At 40.1% G+C, this 19,382-nt stretch overlaps 1 protein-coding gene and 1 long non-coding RNA gene across 2 annotated transcripts; one reads left to right on the forward strand and one right to left on the reverse strand.

The window, feature by feature from the left end:
* The first annotated feature begins 2,676 nt into the window (after positions 1 to 2,676).
* Positions 2,677 to 4,314, forward strand: LOC118808906. Its single transcript, XR_005007321.1, has 3 exons — positions 2,677 to 2,756; positions 3,097 to 3,162; positions 4,185 to 4,314. It is a non-coding gene; the product is annotated as an uncharacterized LOC118808906 (long non-coding RNA).
* Positions 4,315 to 7,361: 3,047 nt separating this feature from the next.
* LOC118808907 (phenylethanolamine N-methyltransferase) lies at positions 7,362 to 10,958 on the reverse strand. The gene is given in 4 exon segments (XM_036571787.1): positions 7,362 to 8,115; positions 9,495 to 9,619; positions 9,621 to 9,703; positions 10,784 to 10,958. Coding segments are annotated over 4 exon segments (822 nt in total). The 3' UTR covers positions 7,362 to 7,676.
* Positions 10,959 to 19,382: the final 8,424 nt, after the last annotated feature.

Consider the following 19,382-nt stretch of genomic DNA (forward strand, 5'->3'; position numbering starts at 1 on the left):
GAGAATGTGTTGAATATGGTTCTATAAAATGGTATAAAGTGCTTTTATATACCACCAAAAATGGTTTTTCTATTGTTGCAAACTTGACATCACATTCAAGCATGAAATGGTTGTATATAGAACTCATGGTTCTATAAAGGACCATTCTCTGTACTAAAGAACCATTGAAGAAAAGTGTATCCATTTATTTTATTGATATGCAATAAAACTCACCGTTCAATCTTTTCAATGAGGTGATCCACCAACAAGAACATGAAACCTCTTATCACGAATGAAGTTCAAGATAACTTTTTATTATTTTCAGGTATCAGCACCACAATCACTACAGTTCCTACATCCTCCCCCACTTCATCAAGAAGCCCTCCTGGTAAGAAAAGAACTCCAGCTAAAGTTCTAGATATTTATTTTTCTTTCTACTCAGATGTCACTGATGTCATAGACATCATTTCAAACACACATACATATAAAATGTGTTGTAGTTTCATTATAACACAATTTTTCAATAATTATCGACTAACTTACACATGCTGAGAAACTTCAATGGCAGATTGAGGCTTTTCACCGCGGGGCTTCTTACCCCAGGTCATCATGTCATGTCTGTGTATGTGTCATGTATCTGTATATTATTGTTGTCGAAAGAAAATCTTGTATCACCAAAATGGTAACTTTACAGCAGAAGAAGACAACGCACTTTAATTTTAATGTAAGTCAATGGAACCAGACGTCTTTCCAAGTCATTTTGGGCTGTTTCTTTTGGTCCATTCATCATGAAATTTACACACAGTGTAAAGGACAACAGGCATTGAGATACAAGGAGATACAATGGAGATACAAGGTTTCCTTCTGATAGCAGCAATATTTTAATTTCCACTCAAATGTTGGCCGTGTCACTGATGTCATGGGATACTCGATAGCAGGCCTTCGAAAGAAATAAACAAAAAGAAATAGTTAAGGAGTTGTGAGTCTTGTCAAGGCTTGACACCGAATAGAATATGTTGCTTATTACAAAGAAACTACACACTTTTACTCTTCATTTCAAATCTGCTGACTTTGTATGTCGTATGTTATATTGTAAATATTGTATTAAATCTTATGTTTTAATGTCAACGTCTACATAGAAGGTATGTGAATGTAGTCAGGGTGAAAAATGTCCAGATGCGGTTGTACTTGCCCATTTCCAACCCTATGATTTGGGCCTAGAATGAAATGGGGCTCATGAATAATCTGATGAGCTCTGCTCTGATTGGCTGGTTTACAGCTAGGCACCGCGATGGCTCACACAGAAGCAACATGTGGAAATAAACACAGGCAGGAACATAAAATGAACCTCTGCGTAAATAAGCTGGTCCTCATACTGTTTAGTTAGCTGTGCTAGTTACTTGGAGCTTGCTAGTAGCTAATGCTACCTATACTAGCTACTCACTTGCTACTCACGTTTAATCTGGACAACAACAGAAAGTAAATGAAAGCTGTTATCACTACGAAACTTTCGGTTTAAGATGATCTGCTTCAACTGTCTAAAAGTGGATAAAATCTCACAGCATGGCTGCTCACAGGCAGTTGTTGGGGTTGTGATGCTAATAAAGGTGGAACTGTGTCTCCGTCTCTTCAGAGTCAAAACACTGAACGAAGCTGCTCGATACTGTCCAAGCTTTGAGAAACTGACCAGAGTGAAATGTGCAGAAACTTGGATCCTGTTAGAGATGTGGGAGCTGATGTCGGCTTCCTTTTTGCCAGCCTGTTTTGAGAATTTTCAGTTCCACCTTAAATGGTGCCGCAGTTACATTCTGGCACATGTATAAGCTGCGGCATTTAAGGTGGAACGGAACGTTCGATTAAGAAGCTGGTGAATAGGAAGCCGACTTGAGCCTTGTTTAAAGATGAACATCAGCCATGCCCGTTGACCTGGTTGAGCCTTCAGAAAGAAAGTTGTAGGTTCCTTTGAAAGAGTATAGAAAGTGGCGACATCCCCTTCACAGCCTGGAATGGTACATTTCTGCACACAGTCGGCCATTTTCTTGGCATTGTCTGCTGTTGTATGTGAATTTTAAGGGCGTAAATATTAATGAGTCGAGACTGTTACGTAGCGGATTTTGGAATTGGCCCATTTTACTGGCCTCTTTTTGCAAATGCAGGATTTGTATTAGAAGAAGGAGACGACAGTGTCTGAGGTTCACAGTATGTCAGTTTCATATACTGAGATCTCCTTATTCAACTATGCCAGTGTAAATACAGTTTTCTATTCTATGGCACCTTTAAAAACAGGCGAAGATCAGAAAATCGTACAGTATAGATCCGGTGGGAATTTGCCAAGGAAGAATGTTTAAAGTGATGCTTGTGTCCGACCTCCACTGTGTCAGTAACACAGTAACGCTTCTCGGTGTGAATCTCCTTCACTGCCAGCTTCAGTTGTTTGTTCAGTAGCATGCCAGCGCACACTCGGCTTACATCACACACTATCTGGTATTGGATGTTGGTATCGGTGCATTTTTATGAGTGTGAGTACAAGTAATTAAGCATGATATTGGTCCAATACCCAACACCAGTATCGGTACTGATGCATCCCCAGTTGAAATTGTTAAACCTCTGGGAACAAGCCTTGATGATCCAGAGATCACATCCTGTATCTGTCTGATGATCAGCTTATGCAAGCATTACTTTGTTTACAGGTGTCAGCACAACTACAACTACTACAAGAACCACAACTACTGTTCCTACGAGTACCACCTCCACCACTACATCAAGAAGCACTGCTGGTAAGAAAAGACCTTCAGCAAACGTTTGTAAATATGAAATGTTTATTTCATATTTCTATTTCTATTTCAACAGTTGTTGGCTTTGTCACTAATACATATATATATATATATATATATATATATATATATATATATATTGTGACAAAGCCAACGACTGTATATATCTATATATCTAGAGGGTCCTGCAAGATGTAATAACATATGTTTATACATATTAATGTTCATTACTGGAAACTGAATAAATAAATGGGTGGTCTAAGATCACAGTACTGTAATTATGTGATTCTTAAGTTGATCCATCTTCGCAGCCTTACTTATGCTAGTAATACTGTATTCTCAGGTGGAAGCACTGCAACCACAACTACTACAAGTAGGACAACCGCTACAACACCAAGAAGCAAGATCAGTAAGAAAACAGCTTTCCTAAGTTGCTAAATATGAATTGCAACAGCATTGGAATGTTTCATTTCCGGTCAAGTATAGTTTTTGTCATATGCACAATATTTGGCCAAAGGTATGTGGACATCTGACCAGCACACCTATTGGAGATTGTTGGATATCCCATTCCAAAACCATGGGCATTAATATGGGCTCTGCAGGCCACTGGAGTTCCTTCACACCAAACTTGTTAAACCACATCTTTATGGGCTTTGCTGTGTGCACAGGGGCTCAGTAATGCTGGAACAGGAAAGGCTCTTCCCCAAACTGCTGCCACAAAGCTGGAAGCATATAATTGTGTAAATTGTCTTTGTGAGCTGTGGCATCAACACCACCCTTCACTGGAACTAAGGCGCCCAAATCCTGGAAAACAGCCCCAGCCCATCATCCCTCCTCCACCAAACTTTACTGTTGGCACTGTGCATTCCGGTAGGTAATGTTCTCCTGGCGTCCACCAAACCCAGATTCATCCATCAGACTGACAGATAGAGAAGCTGATTCATTGCTCTTTCACACATTTCAGCACTTGGTATCCCGCCCTGTGAGTTTGTGTGGTCTACTGCTTCATGGCTGATCTGTTGTTGCTCCAAGATGCTTCTATTTCACAACAATAGCACTTACAGTTGACCAGGGCAGATCTAGCCAACTATGAAAATTGCAAGACTATGTGCTAAATTTTATACACCTGTTAGCAATGGGTGTGCCTGAAACACCTGAAGTTAATCATTAGGAGGGGTGTCCACATACTTTTGGCCATCTAGTGTGTTACGTAATACACAGCAACAGTCCTCAAAGTATATTCAAAAATTCACTGAACAGTTTTACATATATGTACTTTTCTCATAGAGATTTTTGGAGTTGAATCGTTTTTATGCCTTTTCTACAGTATTAATTGTCTTGTTATTCCATGGTGAAGTAAACCTGTTAATTTATGAACAAGATCATCCATTTCCACTATAATCACTTACGCTTCTAATACTTCACTTGCAGGTGGCAGCACCTTGAACACCACTACTACTTCTACAAGAGCCTCTAGTCCTTAATGAAGAAGCCCTACTGGCAGAGGAAAATCTCCAGCCTCAGATGCCAAATCAAAATACTGCATTGTCTATTTTCATCTTCTTTGTGTAATAAATGTCATGTAATGCTTCAAATCTTTCCTTTAAGCATATGAATAAAAATGCTGGGGAGCTTTAAGAGTTTATATGCAGTGCAAACATACCTGTCATTGTTATAATTCCCAGTAAAGCGAAAGCTGTTAATTTTCTGCATCAGGAAAAAGAAGTAAAACATTTTTAACAGAAAATTACAGAAAACCCAGAAAATCCTGCAATTTTTTATTTTTTTAGTGTGTGACCAACACAAACTGTGCAGCAGGAGATGAGCTATCGTCTCTGACTTTACATCTACAAGTTGAACCAACAAGGTAGGAGTGTCTAATAGAGTGGACAGTGAGTGGACACAGTGTTTCAAAAACTCCAGCGGCACTGATGTGTCTGATCCACTCACACCAGCACAACACACCCTAACACACACCACCACCACGTCAGTGTTACTGCAGTGCTGAGAATGTTCCACCACCCAAATAGTACCTGCTCTGTGGGGGTCCTGTGGGGGTCTTGACCATTGAAGAACAGGGTAACAAAGTATGCAGAGAAACAGATGAACTACAGTCTGTAATTGTAGAACTACAGAGTGACACTATATTAAAAGTGAGGCTGATAAAATGAACGATGAGTGTAGAAACAAGTAGAAGGACTTAATGAAGTGGCCGGTTAGAGTATATTTCTACTGACTTCTTGTCACTGAATTGTAACATATTTTTACACTTGCATAACTCTGCATTAATAATTGCAATAAATATTTCAACATGGAGCACGTAAACAGTCACAATGGACATTTTAAGAATGGTTTTGTTCAAGATTAAGCACATATCATTTTCGGGCTGTGGCTGTCTCACTAAAGTAGAACTGGATGTTCCTTCCACTACTGTAAACCTTAAACTCGCAGCTATATCTAATTCTCACTGTTCTGACGAATCATCCCCCAAAATAATGAAAAAAATTTCCCAAACAACTTTATCTGCTGCACTTTAACGTCCCACACTCAGTCACTTCAGAGTGAAGCTTTAATTTCATTCAGTTTGTATGAACAGTCACTTTAATCTGCACATTGCCTGCAGTTTTGATTGCATTACAAACTATTGTTAAACAATACACACAGATCTGTCATTGCAGCCATGGACCAACAGATGGTCTGTTTTCTCTACTGACCTGTGGTAAATGGTTGTACAGCTATAGTTATTATATATCGTAGCTGTCCTAAAAAAAAACTCCATGTTTTGCGAGTTTTTGTTTTCTGCATAATTTGAGCTCAGCAGCTGTTCTTTGCTTTATGTGAAAATGTCATGATTGAACCAGTAGAAATGCTCTAAAAGTGCTTTGAATGAAATCTCCTTACATTAACTTACATTGAAAGTAAAGAACGTTTTTGCCCTCTCCTGTAAAGTTATCATTGTGGAGATACTTGAAGAATTTATCGTATAGTGTTTGTATAATTTATAGTATTGTGTTTATTGTCTGTCTGCTGCTGTTCTGTGTTAAATGTAGCACTGTGTTCTGGAGAAAACAACATTGTTTTCCACAGCTGTGACGAGAAGTAATGACAATGACTTTGACTTTGGCTTAAACAAGGTAGAGCTCTCTCATTGGTTAGGACTTCAGAAGCTCAACTGAAGACCTTACATGTTAGAATAGCCATTAAACTAAATAGGAATTTACATTGGGATCAACCAGTATTAGTTATATTTGAACAGGAGGGACCGATAAACTTCTGGATAGTTAGAAATGGAAAACAGCAGCGGCTCCATGTCAGGGTACTTTACAGAAAGAGTCACTGTAAAACCAATCCTGGGTGAAATATATGTTAATGGCTGTTGGAATGTCTTTCAAAAGCTTCAAATGTCCATGTTTAATGTAGAACAGCCAAAAAATGTTTCACGTGAATTGGTGTTCGCACTAACATACTATTAGAATGACATAGGTGTGCTAACAGAAGTTAGCTTTATCATACAGTTTGTTTGAATGGACTAAAAGTAATAACCCAAAATTACTCTGAAAAAAGTCTGGTTCCATTGACTTACATTAAAAGTAAAGTCCTTTAAAGTTACCATTTTGTTCTTTTTAACCGCCACCTACACCGACAGAATTTTAAAAAATCCCTCTCACTCATTCACTCATGTGTAGCAGTCTAGAAATTCTCCATAAGGGGGCGCCATTGGTAGCTTTGATTCTTCATATGAGCAGTGCTTTGCATCAGTGACACTCTGTGTCCTTGTTAAGACAAGCAATTGACAGTGTTGTGGTTGGTGAATAAACGAGCGATTTTCTTTTTCTGAGAGAAGTCATAATTCAGCAACCTTCCTACAAGGTGCCACATATTACCCACAAGTCCAAAGCTGCTGTAAACATTCTTATGAACAAACATATAGACCCCACCAGCTCACACATAACACCTAGAGAAAGAAAAGTGGTGATGAACTTTACAATATACACTCTCAGAAAAAAAGGTACTAAACTGTCACTGGGGTGGAACCCTCAAAGGTCCATCTCAGTACCTTTAGTCAGGGAACATAACTGAACCATAATCCACTGAAATGATATGTTCTAAGCTGTACTGACTCCACACACCCCGTCTCGTCTCCAGGCTTTTATTTTACTGTTCTGTTTTAAAACATTCAGTTATGAAAAGGTACAAATACGAACTTTTCACCAGGAAAAACTTATTTAAGGTTCACAATCAGACCTAAAAACCACTGTTGGACCTTTGAGGGAACATTTACACTGTTTGTACCTTGATGAATGAAAAATATACCTGCACAGAACCTTTATTTCTAACAGTGTACAAAGAGCTGCTTAAATACTTTACCCTGGTTATTTATCTATTACCTTTATTTTATTTACTTAGTTATTTGCTAATTTAATTACATTTTTATTTTACTAGCTACTATAATGTGTGTTTTCCTCACATCCTAAAATTTCAACTGTATTTTACCAGCTAAGCTGTACCAGTGAGGTAAAGTGTGATGCACATTCAGAGAAGATCTTACACTTACATAAAAGTTACTTTATTAATTTTCAAAGCATTTCACAGAAAGAGCTTCAGCTGGAAGGAACCACTTGGCACGTTAAGTGTTTTATTTCTTTTATATAAGAGTTTTGCAAAGTGAAGAAAAAGTCGATCAAACAAGCCCTGAAGAAAACTAGTTCCAGCAGCTTAAAGTAGCCATTGTTGATACCTAACAAAATACCTTATTATATCCTAGTTAGATACCTTACATTCCTCAGTTATCAGATAACAAGTAATCAGAATGCTTTTCAGCCAATCAGATTGTGCAGTCAGAAATAACTGTTGTATAAAAGACAAGTCAAAAATGCCAAGATCCTTGTTTGCTCCACCCCCCCCCGCCCCTTTTCATCGTGACTACGGTTTCCTGGCTTTGGCGAAAAACACTCCGGTGACGTCGTCCACCCCGACCCTCATGTCTGGTGGTAGGTGGTAGATGCTGAGCTGCAGCAGATGGAAGCCACTGACTCTCAGACTGGAGCACACCTGAGCCTCGTCCAGTGGCACCACCGGGATGCGCAGACCCGGAGCCCCGAGATAAAAGCTTTCCCCCAGCGCTCCGATCAGCAGCAGGTGACCGCCCGAGCGGAGGAGACTGGACAGGTGACCCAGCGCCTGGGTGAAGGAGGACAGGTCCGGGCTCACGCTCTCCAGGCAGAAGGATGACACCAGACAGTCGGCACCTGAGCTAGGCAGCGATCCAGATGGCAGGGGGCAGGGCTGGTGGACGTTGATGGGCAGCACATCGGTCACCACTGAGCGAAGCCTCTTCGCTTTTTCTGTCCAGGCTGAAGGACTTAAAACAAGTAGAATAAGACACTTAAAAGGCTCATTCTTATTGTTTTTTCCTTGCATTTCATTTTTTATGTACTGAAAAAAATTCACAATTAAATAAGTCACAATTCACCCCCTCCTTATCTATTAAATTATGGCTGTTGCAACCATGAGAGATATTATAGTAACCACCTAACAACATCCTAACTACAGCCAGACATTATTGCAACTACCTAGTAACACCTTAGCAATCACCTGGAATACCCTAGCAACCACCTAACAGTACCCTAGCAACTGCTTTCCAACACTCTAGCAACAACCTAAAATACAACAGCAACCACTTGTCAGTACCATGACAACAACTTAGCAGCCGTCCTGACAGCCATCTAGAAACAACCTAGCAACCAGTTGGAATGTAATAGCAACTGCATAGTGACATCATAGCAACTGCCTAGAACACCAAAGCAACTGCCTAGCAACACCCTAGTAATCACCTGGAATACCATAAAAATCATCTAACAATATCCTAGAAACCACCCAACTGTATCCTAGCAACTGCTTTCCAAACACCCTAGCAACCACCTACAATACAACGGTGACCACTTGTAAATACCATAACAATGACTTAGCAACCATCTAACAACCATCTGGCAACAACCTAGCAACCAGCTGGAATATCATAGTAATAGCATAGCAACAACATAGCAACTGCCTGGAACACCTTAGCAACCACCTAGCAACACCCTAGTAATCACCTGGCAGCACCATAGCAACCACTTGCAATACCATAGCAACTGCATTGCAACCTTGCAAACATTCAAAATACCATAGAAACTAACGAACAACATCCTTGCATAAACCTGGAATACTACACTTTCAAAAACAATGGTTCTTTAAAGGTTCTTTAGTCCAGAAAATGAACTACAAAGATCAATGAACTCTCAAAGAACTCTTTGCATTATTAAACAGTTGTTTGCATCATGAAACGGTTCTTCAGATTCATGGAGAATGCACAGTAGATGGTTCTATATAGAACCTTTTTGAAAAGGTTTTGAAAAGCACCCAAAAGGTCCTTCTATTGTTACGATATTAAGCTTGTAACAATAGAAGAATTCTTATGGATGAAATATAGAACCCTTTTCAAAAAGGTTCTATATAGAACCTTCTACAGCATATTCTTTACAGAGCCATTTTCTTTACTAAAGAACTCTTAAGTTGCTGTACACTTTTTAAAGAGTGTACAGCAACCGCTGTTAAAGCAAACAACTAATTAAAATTAACACAAACACAGCATAAACAAAGAATAACTGAAGCATGTTGATCTCAAACACTTGTAAAGTTATTTTGTTGAATGTGTTGAATTTAGCAAATCTTAAAAAAAAGGTAGTTCAAGCGTCACACCTTCGTCCCTCCAGCTCGCACACAAACTTCAAGTAAGGTGTCCAGTCCAGGCTGCTCTTGCCATCCTGCAGCCAACCCCGGAGCTCCTTTCGGTTCACCTCCAGGAAGTCAGACAGAATGACCCTGATCGAAGTGCTCGCAGCCGCTCATCACCTGGTAGAGAGTCGGACCGGAACCCACGTCCACCAGAACCTCTCCTTTCATCCCATCTGGAGTGAAGGCACAAAGTGGGAATATTTTTATTATTTTATTTTTCCCAATTTCTCCTCAATTTAGTTGCATCTAAATCCACCCACTAGTTGGGGACTCCCCCAGTCACACAATACCACCAGGACTAAGTGGGTGAAGGCTAGCACAGGCTGTGAAGCGCCACCACATCTTTTCAAACTGCCTCAAATGCAGCGTCATTGGACAGCCAAACACGCTCGGAGGAGAACACTAATCACCAGACCTGCTACTAGCCTCACGCTGAGTGGAACAGACACAGAAGAGCTGCTGGAGTTTTTAAACACTGTGTCCACTCACTGTCCACTCTATTAAACACTCCTACCTTGTCAGTCCAACTTGTAGATGTAAAGTCAGAGACGATAGCTCATCTGCTGCTGCACAGTTTGTGTCGGTCATCCTCTAGTCCTTCATCAGTGGTCACAGGACGCTGCCCACAGGACGCTGTTGGCTGGATGTTTTTGGTTCTCAGTCCAGCAGCGACACTGAGGTGTTTAAAAACTCCAGCAGCACTGCTGTGTCTGATCCACTTGCACCAGCACAACACACACTAACCACCACCACCACGTCAGTGTTATGACCCAAATAATACCTGTTCTGTGAGGGTCAATGGGGATCCTGACCACTGAAGAACAGGGTAACAAAGTATGCAGAGAAATGGATGGACTACAGTCTGTAAAAAGTGGCCGGTTGGTGTAAATGTGAGTGTTTATTAGTGCATGTTAATGCTAACACAGTAATAGAATAGTATAGAATTGAATAGATGGGCTTTAACATATATTTTCACCTTGAAATAAATAGGGAAAAAAATTGTAAAAAAAAAACTGAATAAGTTAAATTCAGTAAATATGAAACTACTGTCATATTTTAAATTTATGGAAGAATGCAGGGAAATTAACTACTGAAATCAGTACATATACATTACTGTTAAAAAACGGAATATTGTGGTGAAAAACATAAAGGAGAAATTAGCACCTGCTGTAGAAAATATATTGCAGTATGATCCTGGTTACAGCTCTGAATCTGACCAGTACAAAGAGAAGAAGCAGAAAAAAGGCGCTCACCCTCAGAGAGAGCTTCGTGAAGGCACTTGAGCTTCCACGGCACGATGCTGTCGCTCCTGGTGAAGTCAGCTCGCGGCGGAGTGTAGTTATACTGCAAGTACGCTGCTGGGTCGAAGCCTTGGTAGCAGGCCTCCATGGCGGAAATCGCTTTCTCTCCTCTGTCCTCTCCTTCCATCTCGCTCTCCTTTGTCTGGACACCGAGACGGCATTTATACCTGCGCAGGTTTAGCCGAATTAGCGGGGTTGGCCAAATTAGCCTTTATGCGTCTGCCCAAGGCCAGCTGCAGCCTCCCTGTCTCTTAGCCTTATCTCCACAGATGGAGATAGTGGTCTTCTGCCTGAACGGCAGCCCACCTGAGAGCACTCAAGTTTCTCCGACCTCAGGCACTGATGGCATCGTGCTCGGGCTTTTTACTGCGGTCGGCAAAACCGCTGCGACTCCTGATCTGTATCTGTCCCATCTGACCACAGGCTTCCCTCAATTCAGGCACACAAAAAGGAGTCGTCGCTGGCCATTAGCTTTGCATTTTCCACCCAAGTTATTAGAGAGAGGCTGGACTGAGAGTGCCTCAAGACAAAACTAATGCACCAGAGCTGCACACAAAGGGAACATTGAGTCCATTACAAAGGGGGAAATGCACTTTACCTGAACCGTCTAGCTACTCGACAATGGCTCAGACGCAGGTGGAAACAACCGTTTTGTGACAACTTTAAGGGGCTGTCAGCTTCAATCGTTGAGTGTCAATAATGCTAAACAGGCCTGTGCACAGACATTTGTGGACAGGGACTCAAACGGAAAAACATGAACGTGAATTCAAAAGTGTAAGAGGAAACCAAATGTAGCGTTCAGAGTTTTTTCCCAAGTCAGCCAAAATACTAGCCTTACTACCTAAGCAGGGACTTGAACCCCAAACACCAGTTTACAAGTTCATACACTGTTAGAAATAAAGGTTCTGTTCAGGTACATTTTTCGTTCATCAAGATACAAACAATGTAAATGTTCCCTCAAAGGTACAACAGTGGTTTTAAGGTCTGATTGTGAATCTTAAATAAATTTTTCCAGGTGAAAAGTTCGTATTTGTAGCTTAGAACATATCATTTCAGTGGATTATGGTTCAGTTATGTTCCCTGACTAAAGGTACTGAGTTGGAGCCTTGAGGGTCCCACCCCAGTGACAAGAGGGGGGACTGACCCAATGACAGTGAAGTGTAACCCACTATGCTACCTACAGTCAACTCCAGACTTATTGAAAATGAGCTAAAATCAATACATTTCATAAACCACACATGCGATAAGTGACATTTTGAGCTTAATCTAATGGGTAAGCTGCATGTTTTTTTCCTGCTATGTTTTGGACAAAAAAACTTTGAAAACTCATAAATCATAATAAAAATCATATGTTAGCACCACATTATTAATATTTGGTGAAGGCTTTTCTTGTGAGAATAACAGCATTGAGACACTTTCTGTAATGCTTAAGGTTGGAGAATTCTTGTTGAGGGATCTTGGACCACTCCTCCATGCAGAACATTTCCAGAACCTATCCCAGTGGTCACTGAGCAGAAGACAAGAAACACCCTGGACAGGTCACCAGTCCATCGCAGGGGGTGGGGTTTTCAATTGCTTTCAAATCTGGAGACTGAGAGGGCCATCACAAAACTTTGATTTTGTGTTCCTGCAACCATTTCCATTTGGATTTTGATGTGTGTTTGGGGTCATTATCTTGCTGAAAGGTCCATCCATGGCCAAGTTTCAGGTTTCTGGCAAAGGCAGAGAGATTTTGGGTTACACCATCAAGCTTAGTGGAATTCTTTACACTATTCATTTTCACAAGAGCCCCCGAACCACCAACATCAAAACAGCCCCAAAGCATCAATGATCCACCAGCGTGTTTGACAGGTGCTTTTCATTGTGTGCTGTCCGTTTTTACGCCAAACATGACAATAATGTGCACGATCAAAAAGTTCAGTTTTTTCTCCTCTGACCACATCACACAAACTCTTTTGTAATTCCAATAACATTTTACTGATGGTTCTTCAAGGGTTCTTTAGTACAGAAAATGGTTCTATAAACAACCATGAACATTCAAAGAACCCTTTGCATGATTAAAGGGTTCTTTGCATCATGAAAGGGCACTTAAGAATGTGCTGTAGATGGTTCTATGTAGAAAAGTCTTGAAAAGGGTTCTATATAGCACCCAAAAGGGTTCTTCCATTGTTTTAGTGTTTTGTGTAGCTTGTTCCAGGCCTTAGCAGCAGCAAACTGAAATGATGAAGAGCTGAGGACAGTGCTGGGTTTAGGCATATTTAATATACATAGATGAACTGCTGTTATATGTGGCAGCTTTAGGTTGCAGTAGCTCACATAAATAAGGGGGTGAAAGTCCAAGTGGAGTTTTATAGATGAGTGTAAACCAGTTGATTTTGCGTTGAGCAGTCAAAGAAGGCCATTTACCCTCTGAATAAAGAGCACAGTGATGCTTTTTGAAAAGGGCATTTGTAGCAAACCATATAGCAGAATGATAGAGAGGGTCAAGCTTTTGAAGCAAAATTTTAGATGCAAATCTATAAGTGATGTCACCATAATCAAACAGAGGAAGTACAGTCATTTGAATAAGCATAAGTTTGGCTGCTGGGGTGAATTTATATATATATAAAAAATGAGTTTTGCCTTAACTTTTGACTGTAGCTTAGAAATATGATAACCAACCAGCTACTTGTAAGTCACTTTAAGCAACACTCACACTGATCAGGCATAACATTATGACCACCTCCTTGTTTCTATGCTCATTGTCCATTTTATCAGTTCCACTTACTATATAGGTGCACTTTGTAGTTCTACAGTTACAGACTGTAGTCCATCTGTTTCTCTGATACTTTGTTAGCCCCCTTTTACCCTGTTCTTCAGTGGTCAGGACCCCCATGGACCCTCACAGAGCAGGTACTATTTGGGTGGTGGGATCATTCTCAGCACTGCAGTAACACTGACGTGGTGGTGGTGTGTTAGTGTGTGTTGTACTGGTCTGAGTGGATCAGACACAGCAGTGCTGCTGGAGTTTTTAAACACCTCAGTGTCACTGCTGGACTGAGAATAGTCCACCAACCAAAAATATCCAGCCAACAGCGTCCTGTGACCACTGATGAAGGACTAGAGGATGACCAACACAAACTGTGCAGCAGCAGATGAGCTATCGTCTCTAACTTTACATCTACAAGGTGGGACTGACAAGGTAGGAGTGTCTAATAGAGTGGACAGTGAGTGGACACAGTGTTTAAAAACTCCAGCAGCACTGCTGTGTCTGATCCACTCATACCAGCACAACACACTGAGCTCTTCAGTGCGACCCTCTACTGCCAGTGTTGGAGACTGCAAGGCTATGTGCTTAATTTTACCCACATGTTAACAATGATTGTGGCTGAAACACCTGAACTCAGTCATTAGGAGACCTAATACTTTTGTCTGTGTAGTGTGTATGTACTGTTTTGCACATGCCACATTTTATGTTCCCAATATGTTACATTCAGGAAATAAACAGTACAGCTCAGCATAGCTCAAACCACAGTGGGCCTTATCAGCAATAATAATGATGAGTCAGCATAAAGGGAGGAGGTGGAGTGGCTTGCAGTCTGGTGCAGAGACAACACTCTGTTAACACTGATAAGACCAAAGAAATGATTGTTGACCTCAGGGGGATTCGCGGTGGTCACTCTCCACTGCACATCAGTGGTTTAACTGTTGAAAGAGTCACAAGTTCCAAGTTCCTTGGTGTGCACATCACAGATGACCTCACCTGGACCCTCAGCACCACCTGCCTCGCCAAGAGCAAGCCCTGCAGCAACTTCAGATCCTGCAAAGGATGAAGAGAGCAAACCTCCCCACCTTCCATCCCCACTACATCCTACCATCTCAGACTGGAGGACCCTAAAGTGGATTGTGAGGAGAGCTGAGAAGATCATTCTGGTGTCTTTACCCACCATCAACACCTCCTACTACAAACACTGCATCTGCAAGGCCGCCAGCATTGTAGACAACCCCTCCCATCCCCACCCTAAACTCATCTGGCAGAAAGTACCAGATCATCCGTTCTTCTGCCTCCGGACTCTGTAACAGCTTCTTCCCTGACGTGGTACGATTATTGAATGCACTGATGCCCCCAACATCCACTAATCTAGGCCCTTTCCACCGTCCACCACACCACTTTAGCACCACTGCACACCTGCACACCTATGAGACCTCAATTTTTCTGCGCAGTTTGCAGTGACAGTGTTTGCATTAGTTCCTTCATACTCGCATGCTGATTTGAAGCCAATCTATGCGTAAATATGTATGTGTATATACATAAATATGATGCCTGTTCATATACACAGTTTTGTTGTTCTGTCTAGTATTTATTGTCTTATGTATTTATTGTTTTGTACATTTATTTTCTGGTGTGTTTACTGTATATTCTGCACTCATTTCACACTGTCGTGTATGCGCACTTTATATAGTGCTGCTGTTGTATATTGGGGCCTGAAGACTGACATATCAATTCAATGTATGCAAGTTATATTGAGGAATGACAATCGCTGCTGTCGGAACAAAACCTCATATGTCCGTTTTTGACGTTTTTCAGTTTTTGACATAATTTGAAAATGCCTGTTGTCCTTTATACTGTGTATAAATTTCAAGATGAATGGACTAAAAGAAACGGCCCAAAATTACTTGGAAAAAAGGCTGGTTTCATTGACTTACATTAAAAGTAAAGTAGGTTTTTTCTTTCTCCTGTAAAATTACCATTTTGGAGATATGAGGTTTTGTTCTGACAACAGCCATATATATATATATATATATATATATATATATATATATATATATATATATATATATATATATATATACATACATACATACATACATATATATATATATATATATATATATATACACACATATATATATATACTATCACCCTGTTCTGAATTCATACACTGATGTAGTTTAGCTTTACACTATTTAATAGATTTATCTATAACCAATACAAAAATATGGCATGTTCAGTTGCCTAGATTACAGATTCAGTAAGTGTTTTTGTCTTTCTAAGCTTGTATATGGTTATGATGCATTTTGTCTAGAAATTGTTTTATCAGCCTTCCTCATTTGTTGGTACAGAAGTCACCCAGTATCACTGCAAGCTGCAACAATGCTGCCATCTAGTGGTGTGGAAACCTGGTAATGTGACGTTTTGCCGTGATACATTGAGAATGAGACTTTTATTTTGGTAGTACATTTAAAAGAGCAGCCAGATGAAGTGAAGTGCTCTGTTGCACTTTATCCATAGAGGCCTCCTTTAATAGAATAAAAAATAACTAAAATAAACATAAGCTAAATTTCATCTGCTACACTCGCCATCCACTTATGCTTCCACTCACTGTCCACTTTGAGCTCCACTTACCTTATAGGTCCACTGAATACACACTTAAAAAAGATACAGTGAAGAACATGGTTCTATATAGAAACCATGAACACTTAAAGAACCTTTTTGAAAAGGGTTCTATATAGCACCAAAAAGGCTTCTTCTATTGTTACGATGTCAAGCCAGTAACTATAGAAGTACCCTTTTGGTGCTATATAGAACCCTTTTCAAAAAGGTTCTTTACAGAGCCATATAAAACATATTCTCTATCAATCTGAAGACCACTTTCACAATGCAAAGAACCCCTTTAGTCACGCAAAGGGTTCTTTGAGTGTTCATGGTTCTATATAGAACCATTTTCTTTACTAAAGAACTCCTGAAAAACCTTTTTTAAGAGTGTAGACTGTAGCTGATCTATTGCTACATAGTTAATCAGCCCCATTTATCATTGGTCTGATTTACTTTAGTGGTCAGACGTCTGAAGCATTTAATGCCTCTAAAAACTCCCTCACAGAAAGTTATTGCATGAAATGGTTATGGAATCACTGCCTGATGGGTGAGACATTGTTTTATGACAGCACTGAGATATGGTTATGAATCATAACCTGTTTTTTAAATCTGTTCCTTGCGAAGAGGTACATGCAGGCCTTTTTTTGTATTTACAGCTGATTTACCATCATCAACATTATATACACAACAGCTCAGAAGACACGTGGAGGTTCACTGGTCTTTTTAGGCAGTGAATAAAATGGCTATATTTGTGCTGTTTGTGACATCAGGACCCCTGGTTCCTGTCACCACCACTGTAAAGACCTCAGAGTTGGTAGGTGTCTCTATGATGAACCATGTAACATCAAACCACTATGAATGATTTTGTTTACATAGCTAATTTGCTTACTATTCATCTCTTTAGCTAGCTGGGAAAAACAGTTACCTTAGCTGTATGATTGTGGGAGGAACATCTGGACAAAAATCTAGTGTCAATCTTTTAACCTAGTCCCTATGCTATGCTAGGATGGCACTGCTAATGCAATTGCATCAACAGATGGGCTACAGCCATAACACCAGCAAGGTGGAGCTACAAGGGATTGGGACAATGAGTGGATAACTGTAACTATAGGAGTGTAAAACTGACAGTGGGGAACCCTCAGCGTCCTCCAAGTCTTCAAAGGTTTCGGTGAAATAAAAAAATACATTTTTGTTAAATATAATCGCCATATTTAAACTCTGCAAATAGTGTTGTAGTAATCTTAAGTTTAGGTTGGAAACTAAAGGGTTAAATGCTTGACAGAAAATGATCCAATCAGGGTTTTTTTCACTGTCTAGGTGGATACAGCCAAATGAGCTTTCCCATTGGTTAGGACTTCAGGAGCTGCACTGAAAGGCTAACATTTCAGATTAGCCACCAACATAATTAGGAACTTCTGGATTCACCTGATTACATTTTAATTTCCATTGTGCGGGATCTCTTGGCTGACTGCACAGACCAATGTGTTTCAGTCAGATCAGCCAAAACAGCAGCAGAGCTCTGAAGGAATCACTGTGAAACTGGTACAAGGTAAAGTCTGTTAATATGTCTGCTACTTCAAATGAAACATGAAATGTCTTTTACAAGCTTCAAATGTCCATGTTTAAACTAGAATGGCCAAAAAAGTGTTCATGAATCGGCATTAGCTTAGTGCTAACATACTACTAGAATCCCACAGGGGTGCTAGCAGAAACAAGCATTATCACAGAGGTGTTTATTTCCTCATTTTTGACTGAGTTTTGATATTTATGGCCCGACCTGAAGTCCTATCTCTAATAATGTCAGTGTTCAATCTAGAACAGGCAAAAATTTCATATGAATTAGCATTAGCTTAGAGCTAATATACTACTAGAATCCTATTAGGGTGATAGCAGAAATCAGCATTATTATAGAAATGTTTCTTTCCTCGTTTTTGGCTGAGGGTTGACATTTATGGCCCGAACTGAAGGCCTAGCTCTTTTAATGTCAACATTTAATCTAGAACAGGCAAAAATTTTCATATGATTCAGCATTAGCTTAGTGCTAACATACTACTAGAAACCCATAACGGTGCTAGCAGAAATTAGCATTATTTTAGAGGTGTTTCTTTCCTCGTTTTTGACTGAGGTTTGACATTTATGGCCCGAACTGAAGGCCTAGCTCTTTAAATGTCAACATTTAATCTAAAACAGGCAAAATGTTCATATGAATTAGCATTAGCTTAGCGCTAACATACTACTAGAATCCCATAGGGGTGCTAGCGGAAATTAGCTTTATTGCAGAGGTGTTTGACATTATGGCCCAAACTATCTCTAATAACATCAGCGTTCAATCTAGAACAGCCAAAAAGTTCATAAGAATCAGCATTAGCTTAGTGCTAACATACTGCTAGAATTCCATAGGGGTGCTAGCAGAAATCAGCCTTATTGTAGAGATGCTTTTTTCCTTGTATTGACATTTATCCCCTCAACTAAAAACCTCCAATAGTCACAATTTGCCTGCAAAGACTGAAGATCAGCTTTACTATACCAAGTGACACAAGGCATGGGTACATTTTAAGTTCTGGGGCTCTCTGTGTGTTTTTGAATGTATTTCTGCTCCTAAATCTCCAGATAAGAGAAATAACCGTGAGAAGAAGAGTTTGTGGATGTTCCAGCATCCTGCCTTGGATCTACACAGGCCCTCCCCACAATCCTCGGGAGGCCAAGCACAGCTGACAGCAGTTTGGTGTGAGACGAATGAGGGCAGCTCTATTTGGAGCAGGCCGAACGAGTGAGCAGACCTGCTTTCAAATCCAGAGGGAAAATCTCAGCGGGCTGCAGAGTCAGAAAGGCCAGCAAAAAGGCACAAATTGACATACAGTGCTCAGGAATCAAGTTCCATGCAAAGAACTGACTCAAAATGGATTTAGATTTTTTTTTTTATTTAAAATCACAATGTACATATGTATACATACGAATCTGATTGCCCTGAATATAGAATCTATTAAAGGTACAGTTTGGCAAGAAACCCAATTTTTTACTTACCCCAGATGTACACGATTAGCCAAGACTGTTGTGAGTACCAATTTTGTTTTGTTTTTTTTTTTCATTTAGAACTGAAGCTACAAAGCTAATGTTGCTAACAAACACTAGAATTCAATAGTCACCCAAATAGTTTCTGTGAAAATCCCCAACATTTCTCTCAAACAGTTTCCT

This window comes from Colossoma macropomum, unplaced genomic scaffold, assembly GCF_904425465.1.
Source record: "Colossoma macropomum unplaced genomic scaffold, Colossoma_macropomum, whole genome shotgun sequence".
Taxonomy (NCBI): Eukaryota; Metazoa; Chordata; class Actinopteri; order Characiformes; family Serrasalmidae; genus Colossoma; species Colossoma macropomum.